At 46.9% G+C, this 22,659-nt stretch overlaps 1 protein-coding gene across 1 annotated transcript in view; it reads right to left on the reverse strand.

Annotated features, from left to right (window-relative positions):
- The window catches only part of DRC11 (dynein regulatory complex subunit 11), a 155,833-nt gene that overhangs the window by 31,811 nt on the left and 101,363 nt on the right, over positions 1–22,659 (reverse strand). Inside the window, exons 12-15 of the mRNA XM_025935010.2 lie at positions 20,932–20,990; positions 17,613–17,695; positions 9,606–9,713; positions 5,350–5,549 (exon numbers count right to left, since the gene is read on the reverse strand). Of these exons, the coding sequence (XP_025790795.2) occupies positions 5,350–5,549; positions 9,606–9,713; positions 17,613–17,695; positions 20,932–20,990 (450 nt within the window). The remainder of the gene's footprint in view (positions 1–5,349; positions 5,550–9,605; positions 9,714–17,612; positions 17,696–20,931; positions 20,991–22,659) is intronic.

The following is a 22,659-nucleotide window of genomic DNA, read 5'->3' on the forward strand; positions in this document are numbered from 1 at the left end:
GCGGACCACAGGAATGCATTATGGCTTCCTGGCCTAGATCTCCCGGCACAGGTATCATTTCCCGCCTCTTTGGTTAATTAAAGCCACATACCTCTTTGCAATGCAGATAGCCCCTCTGTCAGTCACGCCAGGACACGGTGGCCTCACCGCACAGGAGTTTTCGTTGAGTGACTCCCGCTCCCGAGACCTTCGTGTCTCTCAGGAATCAGTGATACACACAGTAAAGGTGAGGCTTAACGAGGTGTGTGTCAGGCACAGAGTGCCCTAGGTGGCTAAATACACTGTTTTCCACATTCTGATAGTTTGACGTTCGGCCTTTTGTGGCCTACACCATGTCAGCCCGCGATGGTTTTAGTAAACGCGAAGACAGCTTACCCGCTGTCAAGACAACCTCTCAGTAGCAGAAGAAACAATGTCTTGAGCGAGAGAACATCATGATCCTGTCATTGGCTCTGTCCTAGGGTCGTGCCAGGAGCAGGGGAGCCATGCGGCAGGAGGGCGAAGAGGCTTACGTCAGCCCTACCTCCGTCTGAGGCAGAGTGATGCAGTCATCACGTCTGGAGGCTCGCGTCGCAGCACGGCAGGCCAGGAAAGTTACTTAAATGCTTTGCGCCTCAGTTTTCGCATCAGCAAAACGGGGATGATGATAGCATCTACCTCACAAGGTGGTTGTGAGGACTGCACGAGTTAATACGAAACAAGATGCTGGTGAAATGCCGATAGTTTAATATTTATGTGCTTCTGCCTGTTACTTACAATGTCAACGCGGTTAGGTGTTGAGGATGGATGAATTTAGGTGTTTTTTTGGGGGCAGGGCAAGAGCGTCGGTGTCTTTTACTTTTCCACGGAAGCACTTGGTGTTTAGAGCTTCGTGGGTAAGTACAGGAGGCCACCAGCCAGGCTGCTGGGCTTTAAGTTCCAACCCGCGTTCAGAGCCTTAGCTGACCTCAGAAAGGTGCCTGCATGCTGGAAGATTCCGAGCTCAGTGGAGAGCAACAGCTGGGAAATTACTAAGCATATACTTTAGCCTTTGCCACATTAAAAGCGCTTGTTAAACATCTCAGGCTTTCCATTTAAGGTTCGTTCAAGTGAAGATGATGTTCTAGGACTCAGAGGTTCACCTTAGGCTAAGGGCAAAAATCAAAATAGACCCACAATCCCAAAATGGAAAACAAAACCTCGGCAAGCTCAAGCTGATCAGCCAGTAATTTAACTGCCGGTCAGAGCAAAGCCAGCGCATCAACAGCATACCATCCACAATGTCTAACATGCAAAGAAAAATTACTAATGATATGAAGGAACAGCAATATGTGACACACGGTCAGGGAAAAAAGTCAGATAGAAAGAAACTCCAAAGTGCCTTCATATTGGAATTGGTAGACAAGAAATGTAAGCCAATTGTTAAGCTCAAAGACTTAAAGGAAAGGATTGTCATCTTGAATGAACAGATGGAGAATTGCAAGAGAGAAATAAAAACCTGTAAAAATAAGCAAATTTAAACTCTACAACTGAAGGGGCACCTGGGTGGCTCAGTTGGATAAGCGTCCGACTTCGGCTCCGGTCATGACCTCACAGTTTGTGAGTTCGAGCGCCGCGTCGGGCTCTGTGCTGACGGCTCGGAGCCTGGAGCCTGCTTCGGATTCTGTGTCCTCCCCCTCTCTCTGCCCCTCCCCTGCTTGTGCTCTGTCTCTCTTTCTGTCTCAAAAATAAATAAACATTAGATTCTATAACTGAAAAACAAAATATCAAATACAAAAAAATATACCCACACGATAGACTTAAGAGCAGATTGGCACCAGTGGAAGGAAAGGTAGGTAGACTTGAACACTGACTAATTGTAATTATCCAATGTGGAAACTAGAGAGAACAAGACCCGGGTGACTTGTAGAACATAATATATATGTACTTGGAGCATCCAAAGGAGAGGAGGGAGAATGAGGCAGAAAAAATATTTGAGGAAATCGTAGCCAAAATTTCTGAAATTTGGTTTAAAACATATATCTGTGGATTCGGTGATCACAGTGAGCCACACAGCAGTTTAAGTACAAAGAAAAACCGAAAAACACCCAGACCCATTAGGGTGAAACTGAGGAAAAGCATAGTAAAGAGAAATATTTAACAGCATTCAGAGAATATGACACATCACATCCAGGAGATCAACAATTCGAATTTCTGATAACTGTTAATGAGAAATATGGATGTAAGAAGATGACAGAATAACATCTTTAAAGTGCTGAAAGCAAAAATATAATCCAGAGTTCTGTATCCAGCAAAATGTGCCTTCAAAAATGAAGGTGCTGAACAGACATTTAAAAATCAATCAAAGGAGGGGCGCCTGGGTGGCTCAGTTGGTTAAGCGCCTGCCTCTTGATTTTGGCTCGGGTCATGATCTCACGGTTCGTGGGTTTGAGCCCCGTGTCAGGCTCTGTGCTGATAGCTCTGAGCCTGCTTGGGATTCTCTCTCTCCCTCTCTCTGTCTCTCTGACTTCCCCCTGCTCTCTCTCTCTCTCTCAAAAGTAAATACACATTAAAAAAAATCAAATGAAAGCTAAAAAATATTTGTTGCCAGCAGACCTGCACTGAAAAACATGCTAATGAAGTCCTTCAGCTGAAGGGGAAATGGCAGCAGGTGGGAGCTTGGATTGGCGAGAGGGATATAGTGGATGGGTGTAACGTACTTAATTCCCCCCACCTAGTTTCTTTAAAAGACAAATGACTATTTAATGCAAAAATAATACCACTTTTTTTGTGGTGTTTATAACACTTTTAGATGTAAAATCCATGAGAAAAACATAAAGGACAAAGGATAATAAATGGATTCTATTTTTCTCACATTTTAGGTAAAATAGTACAATATGAGCTCTGTGTCCACGGTGCTAAATTGAAAATACTATTGTAATCCATTGATTAAGACAGAGGAATCGCTAAAAAGACAATACAGGAATCTAAATAAAGTAACAAAAAGTATTGAGTTAACCCAAAGGAAGGCAGGAAAGGACAAACAGAAGAATAAAAGAAGAAATGGGGTGATGGGGAGCAAAGAGCAAAATGGCGGACCTAACACAACTGTCTGAATGACGCATTTAATGTAAACGGAGGAGAGGCTCCAATGAAATGGCATATGTTGTCAGATTGAATAAGAAAGCAAGACTCAACCATGGGCTCTGCACAAGAAATGCGCTTTAACTATGTCCTTTCTTGACATTTTCAAGAAAGCTGATGTGACTCTATTAGTATCAGGCCAGGGAGCCTTCAGGACAAGGAGCACTTCCGGGACAAAAAGAGGCATTTCAATGATAAGATAACTAAACAGCTGGTCACACCAATCCTAAATGTGGGCGCATCTCCTAACAGCGCTTCAACGTCCACGCAGCACAAGCCGACAGAACAGGAGAAATACAGAGTTCCGTGACCACGGTGGGAGGTTGTAACACGCTAGGTCAGTAACTGATGGGACATGTGAACAACAAAAAAATTTAAAAATGAGCACGCAGATCACAGAACAAGAGAAAATATTTGCAATACGTATGTCTGGCAAAGAACTTGTGTCCGGAACGCATAAAGAACTCTTGCAAATCGCAAGACCAACTGTGTAGTGAAAAGTAGGCAAATGCCTTGGACAGATATTTCAAAAAAGAAGTTCTACAAGGACCAGACGGTCACCAGAAAATGGCGGCTGTAGAGTTGTGCACAGTTTCCAAAGCTTGCACTTAAAATGTATTAAGGTCTGTGCATTTCACCGTATATAATTTTGACCTTGATAACAATGGTGCAGGAGGGCCAAGAAGAGAAGGACCTAGGTGACCCTGGCCAAGCCACGTGACTCGGTGGCCTTGGGCAAGTTGCTACCCCTCTCAGGGCCCCAGTTTCTTTATCGGTAAATGGGGCAGGGATGGCCTCCTCGCGGGGCCACTGTGAAGGTCCAATGTACGACACAAAGAGGCGAGACAGCTGGTCCGAACGAGGTGCCCTGTTAAATACCTTAGTGGTCTTTCCTCCCCACCCACCTTCTTCCTCTCCCGTCTCCCAGCTCTGGACAATTCTCTCTGTGAATTTCTGCGGGACAAGCGGGGGAGAAAGGGAGAATGGGAAATGTTCTGACCTGACCTACCGCTGGGGACCACGAGGCCGAGAGAACAAAATCCCACCACGATCACGTCCTCCCTATGGCTGTCAGCGTGATGCGGAAAAGGCACCATCCCCTTGGGCAACTTTATGGATAACCGTGCCTCTGAGCCCCCGAGGGCTGAGGCACAGCTCGTACCTCACCCCAGGTATGGGGTCGCCGTGCTGCATGGACACCTTCCCATAGTTAAACCTGGCTTATCTGGCATGCTCACAACTACGAGTGAATCGAGCAGCATAAAGACGACCTCGAGGTAGTCCACGAAATAAAAACAAAACCCTGTGAAGTTTTAAAACTAAATAGAAATATTCAGTACCAAAATGTTTGAAAACTTGCTAATCCTTGTCTGTATATATGCATGTTTTCTATCTATCTATCTATCTATCTATCTATCTATCATCTATCTATCCATTCATCCATCTATCACCTACCTACCTACCTACCTACCTAGCAACATCTATTACCACAATCACTCATATCTAAATTATATCCGAGACTCATTGCTTTTAGGGCTGACAGAACACTTCAGTACCATTTTCATTTTGGTGATGTAAGACAGAGACTGGGGGAGGTGGAGAACTTATCTAAGATCACAGAGCTGGGTGGTATATGGATCTTTTAGGAAACCCTATCCTCCAGCCAGATATCATGGAGCATTTGCTGGCCCCCCCACCCCGAAAACAGTGTGTGTGTGTGTGTGTGTGTGTGTGTGTGGCGGGGGTGGGGGTAAATGTGTGTGTGGGGTAAACGCTCCTGCAGGTTCCTCCTTGTTACCTGTGTGAGAAGCCGATGTGCCCAAGGAACCGGGCCTTGGAGGTTCATGCCACGTGTGGAAGAATATCCCCCCAAAAGGCGAATGACTGATGCCATTATCGAAGGGAGGTGGGCCGGAAATAGAAATTGTGGCTTTCAATTTCAACGACGCACGCAGGCATTTCAGGAAGGACTCCTGCGGCAGGAAGAGGCTGGTCTGGATGACACCGAGGGGGTTTATGCAGAGAGAGCAGCTGTTTCTACCTGTCGGAGGCTCGGCCAGAGGCAACGATGAACTAATTTATAGGAGGGCGCGACGGGGGAGTTGAAGAGAGATGTGTGTGTCAGCCTGAGGAAATCATCTGCGAGGGTCCGCGCTCGCTGGCTTATGGAAACGAGCTGCAGGATTTGACACCGTGATTTGCACAAGGGAGGAGTATTAATTAAGAGCCAAGAACTGCGGTAAATACCTTGAAGACCATATGCAGCATCATTTGGAGGCCATCTTTGCCGGGGTATTTCCCGGCGATGTTGGCTGCGGACAAGTCGAAGAGGTTGGCTCCCGTTTCGGTGCAGATGGCATGGACCAGCATCTTCTTCCCTACCCCAGATGGCCCTGCCAACAGCAGGGATTTCACCAAAGGAGCGTTCTCGTGCACTGTTGCAGAACCTAAAAAAGTCAGAGGCACGGGCTCTAAAATCCCGCTTCAGCGAGTTCTTAGCCCCTCAAGGCCACCCCTCCACCGCGTGACCCCTGTTTCTGCAACAGGGAGGTATGTGTCCAGAGCATTTCTACCCAGAGGCCCACCTTCTGTCTTAGTTGGGCTGTGACACCTTTGATTTGTATGTCAGGGCTCGAGGAGGGGCCAGAGGGTCTCGGTACCTGGCTTCCCTGCTGCCCCTCACCCTAGAATACCTCCCCCCCGCCCCCGCCCCGGCCCCAGCCCATCATTTTAAAGGACATTCCTGCAATAACTCACCTCTGGCATTTTTTTGGGGGGGGGGGTGGGTGTGGATTTCTCTGCTTGTCAGCAGTGGCGCTACATTCTTTGAACGCTTGGGAAAAAGAATGTGGACACACAGCCGCTAAGGAGGGCTGAGAATGTTCATTAGTGATCCTCAGAAGGGAAAGGGGGAAGCTTCCTCGTTCTGCCCGAGGTTCTAGCCTGTAGCAGGGGCAGCCTGACACTTGTTGCAGTGACCCGAGTTCCATGCAGGCATCAGAGGCCCCCACACTGTCCGTCTCCCCCCGGGCCAGAGCGGGACTCGGTTTGACCATCTTCTGTGGTTCTGAACATGCGCGGAGAGCATGCTGGCACTAAGTGATTAGACCACGAACGGAATGAATGTGATCAAACCATCTCCTATCACGTGACTTTGCTTTGCTCAACCTCTGGGCACTTTTCGATCAGCTGTAAATAGACCCATATTGCAATTATTATTGTGCCTTTTTTTTTTTTTTTTTTTTTTGCCCCTTGTGTCATTGAAAAGATATAGGGAATTTACCGAGTAACCAGAAACATTGTTTTATGGTTACCTAACATAAACTTGGAAACCAGTTTTGAGCAAGTTCTGTTCAAAATGCAATTACAGGGGCACCTGGGGGGCTCAGTTGGGTGAGCGTCTGACTTCGGCTCAGGTCATGATCTCATGGTTCCTAAGTGTGAGCCCCACGTTGAGCTCACTGCTGTCAGCATAGAGCCCCCTTCACGTCCTCTGTCCCTTTTCTCTCTGCCCCTCCCCAGCTCATGCTCTCCCTCTTCCAAAAAAAAAAATAAATAAATAAAATGCCCTCACATAAGCACGTGTTATTGGTGGTCAGTGAGGGGTACGGTAACATAATATGATAAAGGAGATGCTGTTTGTCATGCTAGGAGAGGGGCACCATTCCAGGGGTGGTCCGTTCAGTACCCGGTATTGGGGGCTGCTGGCTGGGGGCTGGTGGGGTTCCCATGTGGAAGAGTCAGGGATTGCTGCAGAAGGTTATGGCCAGGACGGGAGCTAAACCTCAGTGGATGTAACCAGGATGGGAGGCAAATAGTGCTGAGATCCGTGTGAGCCACGGAGGGTTCAGAGAAGAACTTAATCCCACCTTGGGGGATGGGGGGCTCAGGCCTGACTTCTGGGAGAGGGTGGCCTCGGAAGGGGCCGAGCTGGACCGTGTAGAGACGGGGACATGTGAGGCGAAGCCAGGCGAGGGGGGGCCCCGTAACTGCAGGCCTGGAGTGGGACTCGGGCAGGTAGTTCTTACTAGCGATGGGGCAGGGGACAGCAAGGGGCTGGGGAGGGAGACTGTGGCCAGCCCTAGGGGTCCCTGGAAGGTGGCTGGCGGCTGCAGGTTTGCTAAGGTTGCTGGCTGAAGCCAGGGAGCAGGGAGAGGTCTTGGAAGGGGTGGAGGGAGGACAGAACGGTGCTGAGGGCAGACTCTGAGGAGGGGGCAGCAGGAGGGAAGCCGCAAGGATGGGGGAGACCCAGGAGAACATGTGCTGTTCACTCTAGGGAAGCGACCTGCTAGAGGAAGAGGGTGGTCACCAAGGTCACTCAGGGAGGGGAAGGCGGTGGTTTGGGGAGGCCTCTGCAGCCGGGGCTGGTCCCTGGACAGCCCATCCGATGGGCGGGCACGCCTGCCACGGTGTTCACGGCCCTTCCTGCTCATCGCCTTTCAGTGGCAGTTTTTTAAAAATACGCAGAATTCCCAAGAGACAGAGACGTCCAGGATTCTGTGCATTCACACTTTCCAACTCTCGGAGGATGCGAGAATCACAAGGAGGCCAGTGTTCCGTGCCCTTCCTAAACGCAGCTCTGTCACTCCCTACCCCTGGACCCTGAGAAAGTTCCTCGGCATCCTGGAAAGGCTCACTCAGCTGCAAAAGCGGGGGCCGAAACGACGTGTGTAAAACTCGTCAGCATGACGTTTCCGCTCCGTGAGCGCCGCCCCCCTTCCTTTTCTCCCTCTGTGTTTTGAGGGACAGTAATATTTCTGGGAGGGTGAGTGGTGGAATGTGACCAGATGCGTCCTGGGAACTCCCTTATCTGCCCAAGGGGCTTGGAAAGCTCACGCCTCACCCCGGGATCCCTGGCGGAGGCTCTGGGTGCAGAGAGGCCTCACGGTGGGTCCTCAGGGCTTCTGCAGTGGCCCTATTGGCCAGGTCCGGTGGTGACCTGAACAACAGGCCCAAAGGACACACTCCCTCTTGTGACTGGTACTATTTCAGATCCATGACATTTAAATGAAGCTCTCGAAGGCAGATCTGTGAGCGTACTTGCCTGTCTGGCCTGTGTGTGCCTTGCACACACACACACACACACACACGGGTCACGAGGACAAACCCCTCCCCTTTCTGGGGCCCGGGGAGGTCGGCAGCCCATGGGGACGTCAGGCTCCTCGTTGACAAAAGGGGGTTCAGTGGGACGCTTCCCGAGCCCCCTTCGTCCGATGCTTCAACGCCAGCTTGCAAGCAACATCTATCCCCGTGTATCCTCGAGCCACGGGTCGAACATACCTCCCCTCATTTGTTAGGAGACCCGTGAAAACAACGTGCTGCTGCCTGCTGTCCTGTTCTTGGATCACAGCATGATGAAGCCGGAGGGCTCGTGACGTTATTTGCAGGGGCCTCGTAAATATGGCGTGTTTATCTTGTTGGCCCCACATCAGGCTGACCCTCCAAGTACACATGCTTATTTAGGACGTAAATTTTATGTGTGAAATTTATGTTGACTCCCCCAATCCCATTTACTACTTCTGACAGAGGAACGAGCTATTTCTTCCCAGTACATTTAAGTCAAAGTGGAACAATATTATAAGTGCCTAAACCACCCCCATACCATTTTATTTATTTATTTATTTATTTATTAAAAAAATTTTTTTTCGAGACAAAATGAGTGGGGGAGGGGCAGAGGGGGAGAGAGAGAGAGAGAGAGAGAGAGAGAGACAGAGAGAGAGAGAACCCTAAGCAGGCTCCAAGCTGAGCTTGGACCCCAACTCAGGGCTCCATCTCCTGAACCGTGAGGTCATGACCTGAGCCGAAATCAAGAGGCGAAGTGACTGCGCCACCCAGGCGCCCCTCCCATACCATTCAAAAGCCAGTTAAATGAAACATGGTTTCTATTTCGGAATTGTCATCAGAGCAAAGCCTGGCTGGGGCTCTGACCTCTGCCCCGGATGACTCAGGTCATGCACATAAAAAACGTCATAAAATAATAACAGCTAATGAGAGCAGCAGGTTTCTCTGTTGACTCGCCTGCACCTGTCGGCACACCGCAGGACTCTGGTCCGCCGGTCCGAACAATCACGATTGAATCTTACTTAGCGGTTACAGCGGCCATCAGTGGAAACCGGTGGAGCCTTGATCCTTCGGATCCACGAAATACACTTCTCACTGACTCGCCAAAGGCCGGCTTTGTTAAGGACCTCGTAACCGAAGCCTATGTCTAGAAGGCAAGCCTGATGTTAGCCCTTCGTCTAATTTGATTAATTTTAATCGCAGGTGCTGGCTTCGGTTATTATCTCTCCGCATGACTGCCGACAGGACCTTCAGCCCAGAATGTCAAGCAGGCACCCCAAAGCGGTGCCGGCGTGTGCTCTCCAGGGCGCGCTATCGCAACAGAGAGACCCTCGGTCAAAATCCTCAGTAGGAAGAGTTCAGCCAGGAAGATGCTACCCAAGTCACCAAGCAGGGCGTCCCTGCCTCTAAGAGAAGCATAACGGGGCATGTAGAGTCTTTACCTAGAGGCAAGATCCCGTACAGGGCGATGAGCTGTCTCACGTCCAGGAGGGAAGGCATGGGCTCTATGGATACCTGGCGAAGAGTGGTCCCCAAGTAACTGTACTCTCCTAGGGGGAAAGAGACAGAGGATAAGGACCTGGGAGGCGGTACTGCTCTGAGCTGCATCAGTTTGGCCCTGGTGAAACTAATGCAGAATACACACTCAACATGTTGGGGCAAATACAATGGTGTTACGGAGAGTCGTGATGAAGAACACCTCTTTTCTCGGACAGAGGCTTGAGAAAAGCCAGGCCTCCCGGCTGCAGTGACTGGGGAGTCTCTCGAGTCTGACGCCAACCCCCTCGCATTTCTAAAGATTACCTTTGCATGTTGAACACGTGAGGTGGCACAGAGTTCCAAGATGCAGGACAGACAAAGTGCACAAGAATGTGGTGGCTTTTTATTCGGTTTCTAGGCGGAGCGACTGTGTCTAACACTTGCACAAACTTTAAAAGTAAATTATTTAAGGTCAACGTGGAATTTGTACTGGAGCAGGTGTGCATCTGAACTGAAACGCAATCCTTGGAAAGGAAGGAGTCTAATTTAGGACAAATGGAAACATCTCTTTTGGAGGGCAATATTCATTTACATTTTTATCATTTGCAAAGGATTACCAAAGGAATAATAATAGAAATAAATCTTTACAGGTTTAATTAGAAGGCATCAAAGGTCTTAATTGTAACTCGTCGTAAATCTGAAGTGTTATCTTCTAACTAATTTGGATAAGGTCACCAAGAAAATTAGTTTGCCCGTCTCCATTTGTCATGAGGAGGGACCTTTACATGCTTGTGCGGTTCTCTCTTGATGTGTACCAGAGTCTGAAGGGAAAATATTCAGTGCATGAGTCACAGTGTCTTGATCGTTTTTGTCTCTGATGTTTGCTTTCCATAAGAAGGATCTGCATGTGATACGCGTGTGTCAAATATAATGCGCTTTCATGTGTGTGAAGGAAGAGAAGCTTTAAACAAGCATTTTCGAATGCTAAGAAAATTAGAATTAAAACCCAGCTAATGATGGCTGTTTTGTTGTGCAGGGCAGGCTTTCAAAGCTTCCACGTGACAAAAAGTCCTTGGCAAGGACAGTGGGTATTGGTGGAGAGAGTGAGCGATAATGAAAGCTTCTACTGCGGCGTCCGATCCCCATGCTTTTTAATGAGCAGGTAATAAATAGAAGAGTGGTTAATTTCACCTTCACTAGAGCAGGAAGAGATCCTGTAGCCACCATTAAATCCAGTGCTTATTGCTATAAACATGACATTAGAGGTGATCTGAAAGTGACCCCAATTTTCCCGCTTAAATAAATCCACATTAATATCCAGATGCACCATATTTTCTAGAACCTCACAGACTTTATTCAGACACATCATATTAAATTGAATTACTGAGGGGCGCCTGGGTGGCTCAGTCGGTTGAGCGACCGACTTCGGGCTCAGGTCATGATCTCATGGTTTGTGAGTTCGAGCCCCGCGTCGGACTCTGTGCTGACAGCTTGGAGCCTGAAGCCTGCTTCGGAGTCTGTGTCCCCCCCGCACCCTGTCTCTGCCCCTCCTCCACTCGTGCTCTGTCTCTGTCTCACAAATAAATAAACATTAAAAAGAATTTTAAATTGAATTAGTGAGTGTCGGTTCTGATGGAGAGAAAGACACACTAGCCCTGGCTGCCGGCCAGGTGTTGAGACTCAGCTTGAAAGTGTGTCGCTGAGTTTCGCTGTTGCCCAGTGTGGAAGCCATAAACGCTCCCCATCTATTCAGGCAGAACTTGGAAACTTCAGGATTTCCCTGCACAGATAGCAGGTCTTCTGCCAGAGAGGGAGGAAGGAAATGGTGGATGAAAAGGTGTGTTAGGTACAAGGCATGCACGAGGGCAAAAAACCTACACCAGTGGACGGAGAAGACGCAGGGAATGCGTGTCCTTAAAATTCCTATGTTGGAATCCAGATCTCCAACATCTCCGAATGTGACCCTGTTTGGAAATAGGGCTGATGCAGAGAGAACGAGCGAAGGGGAGGTCGTCCGGGCGGATCCCAGGCCCATATGGCGGGTGTCCTTTATAAATTGGGGAAATGCGCACACGGACGCGCACTCAGAAAGGGTGCGTGAAGATGGTCGCGGGGACGGGAGGGCAGTGTGGCAGCCAGGCGGGAGGGCTGGCAGTCAGGAGCAGGACCGACGCGGGGCTGGGGAGGGGTGGGCGCACGGAGGCCCCAGCAGAGCGCCAGCTTCTTGAGTCCTTGGGAGGAGACAGCCCCTGTGACATCCTGATCTGGCACTTGTGGCCTCCAGACTGGAGCGGATATGTGTCTGCTGTTGAGCCCCTTGGGTTGTGACAGCTGTTATAGCAGCCGCAGCAAACCAGTGCGGAAGGAGTAAAATAATGGGAGAGAAGACGGGCATAATAGCAAAAGAAAATCATGAGAAACAAGAAAATATTTAGGGTGGATCAGCCTCTAAAATTTCCACTTTACCCCACACAGCATTAAAAAGAGTATGAAAGGGGCGTCTGGGTGGCTCAGTCGGTTAAGTGTCGGACTCTTGGTTTGGGCTCGGGTCGTGATCTCATGGTTTTTGAGTTCGAGCCCCGTATCGGGCTGTGTGCTGACAGTGTGGAGCCTGCTTGGGATCCTTGCTCTCTCTGTGTCCCTCCCCTGTTCTTGAGCACATGCTCTCTCTCTCCCTCTCAAAATAAGTAAATAAACTAAAAAAAAAAAAAAAAAAAAAAAGAGTAGGAAGAACAAGAACAGAGCAATTTATAGCAAGTACTAGCTTCCTAAATATGTTCCTCAGGGACAAGGACTGGAGGCCTGGAACAGACACTGCTGGTCAGTGTTTGGGCCTCCCCCCAACCCCCGAGCACAAGGACATTCTGCTACCCCCACCCCGACTCTGTCAGGGGCGCACACGGCACCATCTCCCAACGACAAGGATGGGGACACGGGCGACGTGGTTAAAATTCAGTGGTGCTGACTTGTTTATGAACGTTACGTTGGACGCGGGCCACCCAGCTTCCGGAACGAGGTCAGCAGACAGACTGCTCCAGGTTGACTTTGTATTGGGACAGGCCGGCCAAGACTCCGAAGCTTTGGGGAGGGGGGCGGCGTTTCATATGTAAATATTTCAGTCATACCTTCCAAGATGGGACGCGGAGAGCCTGCTGGGCGTTCCCATCTGTAGGGCAGGCTCTGAACTCCAAGGAGAGTTTGAGAAACACTAACTCTGACTTTGGGTCAAAGTTTTTCCCAAATGCAGTTATCGAACCAGGATGGGACAGGAAAACTTAACTTAGGGGAACATTAATTTGTATTTGTTCTTCCTGTATTTGGCCCTTAAGCAGTGGCCACCCTCTCGGTGCTCCGTGCTTCTGTGACGTGCACTGGTGGGGGAGGGCCACAAAGACACCATGAAGTCACCAGCCCTCCGAATGGCAACCCCTGAGTGTGCCAGAGACGGGGCGAGAACGCCACCACCACCAACAGCAGGACACTCTAACTCTGTGCCAAGCATGGTCCTGAATGCCATCACCCAATTCATTAAATACTCACAGTGATTTGATGGGGTTGGAGCTGTTAATGTTCCCACAATTGTGGAAACTGAGGCACAGAAAGATTACAGAAAGGACACGTATCCTTCAGAAGGTGAGGGGTAGGGGAGGAGATGTTTCTGTCTTTCACATTTTTTTTCTCTTAAAGCCACATGTGCTGACTTTTTAAAAATCTTATTTACTTATTTTGAGAGACAGAGCGAGAAAGTGCATGCCTACATGTGCGCTTATGGGGGAGGGCCAGAGAGAGAGGGAGAGAGAGGATCCCAAGCAGATTCCCTAGGTGGGGCTTGATCCCATGACTCCAAGATCATGACCTGAGCTGATATTAAGAGTTGGACACTCAGCCGACTGAGCCACCCAGGCGCCCCTTCTGTGTTGACTTCATTCATTCTTGTATCATTATAATTTATTTTCTAAAATGATTTTTTCTCTTTATTTCTACTATTCCATGAGTTTTGTGATCTCGTTTCTGAGTTTTTCTAATTCCATGGTATGTATTCTTACATTTTGTCTGTATTTTCTTTTTTTTAATAAAAAATATAATTTATTGTCAAATTGGTTTCCATACAACACCCAGTGCTCATCCCAAGTTCTTAATGTACATTAGCTTGCTTGAAAGAGTGGGCTCCATTTACACCTGCTTTACGGGGCATGTTTTTAAACAAAAAAAAATTTTTTTTAACAAAAAAATTTTTTTAACGTTTATTCATTTTTGAGGGACAGAGAGAGACAGAGTGCAAGTGGGGGAGAGATACAGAGAGAGGGAGACACAGAATCCAAAGCAGGCTCCAGGCTCTAGGCTGTCAACACAGAGCCCGACGCGGGGCTCGAACCCACGAACTGTGAGATCATGACTTGAGCTGAAGTCGGACACTCAACCAATGGAGCCACTCACGAGCCCGGGCATGTCTTTTTGTGATGTTCATTTGTTCTTTATTCTTTCTTTTTGCTAGAAACTTTGCATGGGCTTTCGCCTTGGACGTTTCCATTGCTGACATTTATGTGAGTAAACATTTCTATACTTTTAGAGGGAAGTTTGGCTCAGGATAGCTTTTGAAATGTCACAGAGCCCCCTCTGTGACATGGTGTGCTTGTTTTGAGGCAGGCAAACTGGCTCCGGCTGTGGTTGCTGGCTTGGCCCCCTGCGCATCCCCGTGAGTGCCCGAGGCTTATTTTGGCATTCCTCTCTTCTGTGTCCCCAGTGGCTTGTACTTTGGGGTTGGAGGGGAGACCTCGTCACTTAGTTTTGATGTAAATGTCTGTGGGTTTTTGGTTTTGCTCCCTGGCTGCTATTTTTATGTGGGGATTTGGGACCATCCGCTGCCATCTTTCAAGCTAAAGATCTCAACTGGGAAAAAATAAGGAAAACATGGAAAAAGCCCTTGTGGCATTTGACTGATTTTGTTAGACTGTGTCACCGTCATTTGAGGTCACTCTTAAGTGTCTGACTGCATTCACTTTGGCCTTAGGCGTCATAAAGATGCTGCCCGGAAACTGACAGAGAGATCATTGTAAAGACGGATAGGAAATCGTCAAGAAGGGGAGAAATATTTCCCTTAATTTATTCTTGGAGACTCTACCTTGTGCCACTGTCTAAACTCTGGAAATTCAGTGCTGAACAGAAAGACACAATGTCACAGGAGAAAGCAGACAAGAAGTCAGAGATCTCAACAAGTAAAGAGGCAGGGTTATGTTAAAAACGTCATTTTTTTGTATTAATGGAATTAACAGAACACAATCAAGGGAATCTAGGAGAAGACCCTTTGGTAATCGAACGAGAAATACACAAAATAAACAGAAACCCAATACACATTTCAGTATATATTCTGGTAAAATTCTTATACTATTAGGAAATACAAATGCTCCCCCAAGCCCTCTTTCTTTTCTTTCCTTCCTTCTCCCTCCCTCCTGCCCTTTCTTTTTCCTTCTTTCTTTCTTTTTCTTTCTTTCTTTCTTTCTTTCTTTCTTTCTTTCTTTCTTTCTTTTCTTTCTTTCTTTCTCTTTCTTTCTTTTTCTTTCTTTCTTTCTTTCTCTTGCTTTCTTCCTCCTTTCTGCCTTCCTTCCTTCCTTCCTTTCTCCTTTCTTTTTCTTTCTTTCTTTCTTTCTTTCTTTCTTTCTTTCTTTCTTTCTTTCTCTTTATTTCTTTTCCTTCCTTCCTTCCTTCCTTCCTTCCTTCCTTCCTTCCTTCCTTCCTCCTTTCTGTCTTTTTCTTTCTTTCTTTCTTTCTTTCTTTCTTTCTTTCTTTCTTTCTTTCTTTTCCTTCCTTCCTTCCTGTCAGTCTTCTTTCTTTCTTTCTTCCTCCTTTCTGTCTTTCTTTCTTTCTTTCTTTCTTTCTTTCTTTCTTTCTTTCTCCTTTCTTTTTCCTTCCTTCCTTCCTTCCTTCCTTCCTTCCTTCCTTCCTTCCTCCTTTCTGTCTTCTTTCTTTCTTTCTTCCTCCTTTCTCCCTTCCTTCCTTCCTTCCTTCCTTCCTTCCTTCCTTCCTTCCTCCTTTCTGTCTTCTTTCTTTCTTTCTTCCTCCTTTCTCTCTTCCTTTCTTCCTTCCTTCCTTCCTTCCTTCCTTCCTTCCTTCCTTCTTTCTGTCATCCTTCCTTCCTTCCTTCCTTCCTTCCTTTCTTTCTTTCTTTCCTTTCTTTCTTCCTCCTTTCTTCCTTCCTTCCTTTCTTCCTTCCTCCTTTCTGTCTTCCTTCCTTCCTTCCTCCTTTCTTTCTTTTTCTTTCTTTCTTCTTTCTTTCTTTCTTTCTTTCTTTCTTTCTTTCTTTCTTCCTCTTTCTTTCTTTCTTTCTTTCTTTCTTTCTTTCTTTCTTTCTTTCTTTTTATCTTGAGAAAGAGAGTGCACTGAGGGGTAGAGAGTGGGGCGGGGCGGGGGGGGGGGGGCGGGAGGAAGATAGAGAGAGAATCCCAAGCAGGCTCTGCATTGTCAGTGCAGAGCCCAATGCAGGGCTCAAACCCACCAAGTGTGAGATCATGACTGGAGTAAAAATCAAGAGTCGGATGCTTAGCCGACTAAGCCACCCAGGTGCCCCATGTGGCTTTATTTCAAAGGGATCACATTAATCACTTTTTGATCAGAGGGAAATGTCAATCTCCTTGTTCCTACAGGCCAAACATAGGTCAGTGTATAACATCAGAATGAATAAGATGGAAATTGATTATAATACAATAAAAAAGAGAGAATCCATGTTTCTACACTGACACCACAACAATTTCAAAAAGGGTAGGAAGGAAATTTCTTCCTAGAGGAATGGCACCTTCTAAACATAGAACAGAAGACAGAAATAGAACATCCCCATTTTACAGCTACCCTATGGATAGCTGCAGCTATCGACGTACGCAAAACTCATCAGTGGTTGATAAAACCTTTAAACCAGTTGGGGACAGAATCTCCAGAGCCTCAAAGACTCCCCACTACAGGTTGTTCATTAACTACCAGGGGGAACATGAAGCTTGACAGTGGAGAAATCTGGGGAACAGCACTTTGGCCAGTGATGAAATGTAACGCCCCCAGAGATGGGACACGACGGGCCCTCATCGTGCAACTCTGAGGACACAATATCACCTATGAAGTCTTCCTACCAAAAACAGTCTCCCCCGAATCAAGTCATGAGGAAACCCATCAAACCACCTCTGTTGAAAAACAGCCTGTAAAACAGCCCAGACTCTGACAGGGTCAGCGGCGTGAAAGACGTCAGGTTGGAAGGTATTCCAAATTAAAGGGGCAAAGATATGAACACCGCATCCACAGTCCTTGACTGGATGTTGGATTCAGAAAGACAAAAACTTATGAAGGCATCACATCTCAGTGATGCCAAGTTGTCTGAGTGTGATTATCCTTTCGTGGTTATGTGGGAGAATGTCCTAGTTCATGGCATGTGCGAGAAAGTGAAAATCATACCTGCATTAGGGTGCTGGCATTTCAAATAGTTTTAAGCTTTAAGTGTGTTTTCAGGTCATCGTGTTGTTTTTTAAAAATTAAGAGAAAACCTTAGTTGAAGATGGTGTCAACAAATGTCCCTCCTCCTTCCTTCCAGTGACCTGTGTGGCGGCCCCTTCTGGAAGGAATTCCTTCCGTAAGAATTGTGCGTTCAAGTTCCAGGTGCTGCCCCCTGGGGCATTTTGTTTCAACACGAAAATACGAACAAGTCTTCATTTCCTCAATATAGCTTATTCCAGACAGAATGCCGCAGGGAACTTTGCGAGTAGGTTCAAAAACCTCCCTCCACCACATGAGGGGGGAGAGCTGGACCTATTAGCTCACAGCATGGAATGAATTCAAATCCATTCCATTAGACAAAAATCTACTCCAAGCCTTGGGCCAGGTTTTGGTTTGGGCAAAAACCACCAAGGAAACATAATTCCAGCTGTTGGGACCTCAAAACCCGAGGGGCTACACATGCGACCCAGACATGCGTAATTCTTGGTGTACCTTACCGATGTAATCGGAGAGGTTAACGTTCAGAGCCTGGATCAGCAACCCTTCTTCCACCAGCTCCTTGTACAGAGACTCAATGGTCCTGGTGACAAAGCAGAGGAGCTATTCCATGAGCAGACACATAAAGTCAGCATTTCTGTTAATCATCACATATGCAGAGAACTTTCACCAGACCTATTCCTATGCACATTTGTGTCTATGCAACTAAGCTGGTGTTTGGAAACATTGCTACAATTGAGGGACACATCAGGCTTCGAAAACAATACTTTTGCTCATCCACATGCACGTCGGACGTTTCCCATTAATAAGAATTATATCTGTGGGCATCTGAGACCAGCTACAGCTTCTGCAGTCTGCCCTTTCATGAATCCTTGGTATGGCACAAATATGAATTAGAAATTGCCCTATAATAGCAGTGCGATGGGCCCACGATTATATATTCAGTTAGCATCTGCAAGCCACAGCAGATCATTAATCCTTTGTGCAACTGATGTTTCCTTTTAACCCAACAGCATAAGACTTCAAAAGAAATACCTATAAAGAACAAAGGCTCAGAGGGGAACTAATTCTATTCTGAAAGATGAAATGTCTAACGCAGTGGGGGTGATGATTTTTTTAGGAGGATATTATACTTTTCCATAGTGTTTACAGATGTCAACCCACTACTCTAACAGGGCCTTGGGCATATAGCCAGTGCACTGGTAATTTAGAGTAATTGAAGAAAAAAATCAAGACAGTATCCCACTTAGTAAGTGAACGTCCCAGTGAAATTAACTGGGGCTTGGCTTATAGGAATTCAGGTAGGTCAAGCTGACATATTGAGTACAATCCTTTGAGATGTCTCATCTATTCCCTTTTCATTTCTAGAAGCTTTATTCTTTAGTTCTACCCTAGTCTTTCTTTAGAATGAGGAATTGTAAATATAACTATATTTAACCAGTTCTTTGTTCTACGATCCAGGTTAGGGTGATAAAGAATTCTCAGTTATATTTAAGCCAAATACCATTCGGATACATGTTAATTCAATGACCCCAATCTTTGACTGACTGCAATTTTGCTCTTTCAAATATATTTACAATAGTGTTTAAATGAAAAGTGTTTAAAATTCTGCTGTGAATTAAGGCTTAGGTGTAATGGTACTTGGGATAACAGTATCTGACCTGTATCAAGGAGGCACTAACTGTAGTTTTCCAACTAGAATACTTATTTGATATAAACATATAATATATGCATAAAATATTTAACGTAACATTGAAGATTCTCCAAAACAATCAGAACAAAATATATTAAGAAGCCCGGGACACAAACCCGTATTTCGATCTTTCCAGTGAAACGAATTCTGTTATGGAATAAAAAAAATTTTCAACTTTAAACCTACCTTAAATATGGCAAAAACACTGGTTTTGGGTTTACATTAACTTCATGAGAGAAATGGAAGTTGTCTTCCTGTGTCTTGGCAGAATTAGCCCTAGTCTAGAGACACAGGCTTGTCCAAAATTGAAATGAAAAATCTTCCAGGAATGAGACGACCAGATCCTTCTGTGCCTTTGTGTCAGGGCTCCAGGCACGTGCACCAGCTCTGGCCTCCACTTCCTTCTGGATGGTTCTAAGGGCTTCCTTTCTCATGGGTCTTCTCTCAAATAGAGTTTGGGAATGTATCCCTGCTACCCAGGGGAGGACTAGGAAACACCCCAAACAGGGAGCAACACGTAGTATCCGTTAACAAAACCCACGGGAAGAAAGGTATTCCTTCAAAATGATTTCTTTTTCTTTTAATGTTTATTTATTTTTGAGGGGGGTGGGCAGAAAGAGAGGGAGACTGAGGATCCCAAGCAGGCTCCGTGCTCTCAGCACAGAGCCCGATGTAGGGCTCAAACTCACCAACCTTGAGATCATGACCTGAGCCGAAGTCGAACACTCAACCAACTGAGCCACCCAGGAGCCCCTCAAAATGATTTCTGACATTCACTTATTAGGTATTTAATTTAATTCAATTTTACTTTTATTTGTTTATTTAACTGAAGTATAATTGACATATAATATCCTACTAGTTTCATATGCATTTCATAGTGATTGAATATTTACATACATTACAAGATGATCGCCATGATAAGTCTAGGTACCATCCATCACCATACGAAGTTAGTACAATATCATTGACTGTACTCCCTGTGTTGTATGTTACATCCCCGTGGCTTATGTGTAACTGGAAGTTTGTACCTCTGGATCCATGTTACCCATTTTACCTGACCCCCAACCCTCCCCCATCCGGTGACCACTAGCTTGCTTCCTGTATCGATAGTCTGTTTCTGTTCTGTTGTGTTTGTTTTATTTTGTTCCTTAGATTCCACTACATTCCTTGGAAATATCTGAAAACCTAAGTCCCATTTATTTCCAATGTTAAAGCACCGAAGGGCCATTTCAGCTTAAAAATGAGCATTTAAAATGGTTCATGAAGGGGCGTCTGGGTGGCTCAGTGGGTTTCAGCTCAGGTCATGATTCACGGTTTGTGGGATCGAGCCCCCTGTTGGGCTCTGCCCTGATGGTGTGGTTCTGATTCTCTCACCCCCTCAAAATATATTAATAAATAAGCTTAAAAAATAAAATGATTCATGAGTATCGACATTTGGCCAGCGGAGCTCAAGGAAATGGAAATATCCCTTGATGAGACAAATCCTCTTCCTTTCCTTCAATGAGTGTTTAGGAAGTGCCTCAGTGGGTGGGGCCCAGGACAGGGCAGGACACAGGAACTGTCTCTGCCCTGAAGGGGTCTAAGTATTCCCTCAAAAGTTGGATCAGGATGCTATTTCTTAAATTCTTAAGAACCCCACGATTTTAATTTTTATTTTATTTTGTTTTGTTTTATTTTATTTTAACATTTATTCTGTTTTGAGAGACAGAGAGAGACAGCATGAGCGGGGAAGGGGCAGAGAGAGGGAGACAGAATCTGAAGCGGGCTCCAGGCTCCGAGGTATCAGCACAGAGCCCGATGTGGGGCCTGAACTCACAAACTGTGAGATCATGACCTGAGCCGAAGTCGGACGCTCAACCGACTGAGCCACCCAGGCGCCCTAAGAACCCCACGAATCTTAAAAGCTTAAGTCATATGATCTCAGAAGTGATGGGGCCTGACCTTGGCAGACATCTTTCCAGTGTAGGAGGCCAGAGCGGTCCCAGCGCCTGGAGGATGAAGGAGGTGTGGGGTACAGGGAGGGATGCCTTTCCGGGACGGGGGTCGCCGACTTCGGCTGAGACCTGCGCGCTGCTCTGGGGGGGCCCCCTAGCCGTGCAGAACAGCAACACTTGTGCACATCTCACCTGTCAGCTGTCAGATCTTTATCCTTCTTCCCTTTTTTGCCTTTCTTCCCTTTCTTTTTCTGGAAAAAAAAAATGAAAAGAGCCAACAATTTAATACAGACAAGCGAGCAAATTATCTCTAGCAGTTAGCAAGGGAAGCTGTTTTGGTAGTGGTGGTGGGGAATGGGATGAGAGTGTCGATTGTGGCGTGCCGAGCGTGTGGGTGTAGCATTTTCCTGGACATAGGGTTTGGCCTGGGGACCCCCCAGCTTGCTTGTGTGGGCATGTCCCTGGCCGGGCGGACAGTGAGGTCACCACTGTGAAGCTTGCATGGGGCCTGATTCCCAGCAGGCGCCCAACACTCTGGCTCTCATCTACAGAGGAGGAGAGCGCCGCGTGCCCAGGCCATCACGTTGCGCTTGTCCTTAACGCCCGGTGTCACGCTCTGTTAGCGTCCGGCCCGAGATCTGGTTCCCAGAGGGCTCTGCGTTCTGATCACTGGGACAGCTGGAGGGAAGGGCTTGGGACGTGATCTTTCAAAACAGCGCCTATCGCTTCACTCCTCTGTCTACGGCATCCATCGGTATCGCCCCATTTGCCCACAGGATGAAGTTCAAGTTCGCCAGCACGGCGGATGACGTTCTCCCAGCCTGGCTCTCTCTTCCTTCCCCGGCTCATCTCAGGCCTCCTCGGGCCACCCGCACTCCCTGTTATGCAGACTGAACGTCGGGCACTTACTGTCCCAGCATCTCACTCCTCCACGTCCACGTCCTCATTCACTCGTTCATTATTTTTGTCACATATAACTTACGTGCAGTGAAGCATCACCCACATCCAGGCTGACTAACCTTTGCATTTAAAGTTTGCATATAACCATACAAACACCGCCTCGTTCAACATCTAGAACATCTTCTTATCCTTGACCTGTCTCTCAAGCTGCTGTGGGAAGCCGCTCCTCTGACGTCACTGTGGACTCATGTTGCCTATTCCTCTACACGTAATCATACAATATAAACTCTGTATGTCTGGGGGTGCCCGGGTGGCTCAGTCGGTTAAGTGTCCGACTTCGGCTCAGGTCATGATCTCACGGCTCGTGGGTTCGAGCCCCGTATCGGGCTCTGTGCTGACTGCTCGGAGCCTGGAGCCCGCTTCGCATTCTGTGTCTCCCTCTCTCTCTGCCCCTCCCCTGCTCATGTTCTTTTTCTCTCAAAGAGAGAACTGAATTTCATTCAATACTGTGATTGCAAGATTCACTTATGTGGTTGCACTTGATGTTTCTCAGGTTTTTTTAAATTAGAATTTTTATTTTGAGAAAACAGTGGATTCACATGCAGTCATAAGAAATGATACAGAGGTCCTGTGTCCTCTTCACCAGGTTTCTCTCAATGGTAACATCTTATAGAACTATCTTACAAGGTCACAACCAAGACGCTGGTATTGACATTGGAGTCAAGATACAGAACATTTCTGTCTCCACCAGGGTCCTCAGGTGGCCTTTCCCAGACCCACTCACTTTCCTCCCACGAGCACCCCATCCTTAACCCCTAGAAACCACGAGAGTCTCCTCTATTTCTGTCATTTTGTCCTTTTGAGAATGTTGGATCAGCAAAATCACAGACTGGACTTTTTTTTTTTTGGTATCATTTTGCTTTTCATTCATTATAATTCTCAGGAAATTTGGCCAGGTCATTGTATGTATCGATGATTATTCTTTTTTATTGCTGCTTTCAGTTTTGAGTTATTATGAAT

Source organism: Puma concolor, chromosome C1, assembly GCF_028749965.1.
Source record: "Puma concolor isolate L17-30 chromosome C1, mPumCon1.1.hap2, whole genome shotgun sequence".
Taxonomy (NCBI): Eukaryota; Metazoa; Chordata; class Mammalia; order Carnivora; family Felidae; genus Puma; species Puma concolor.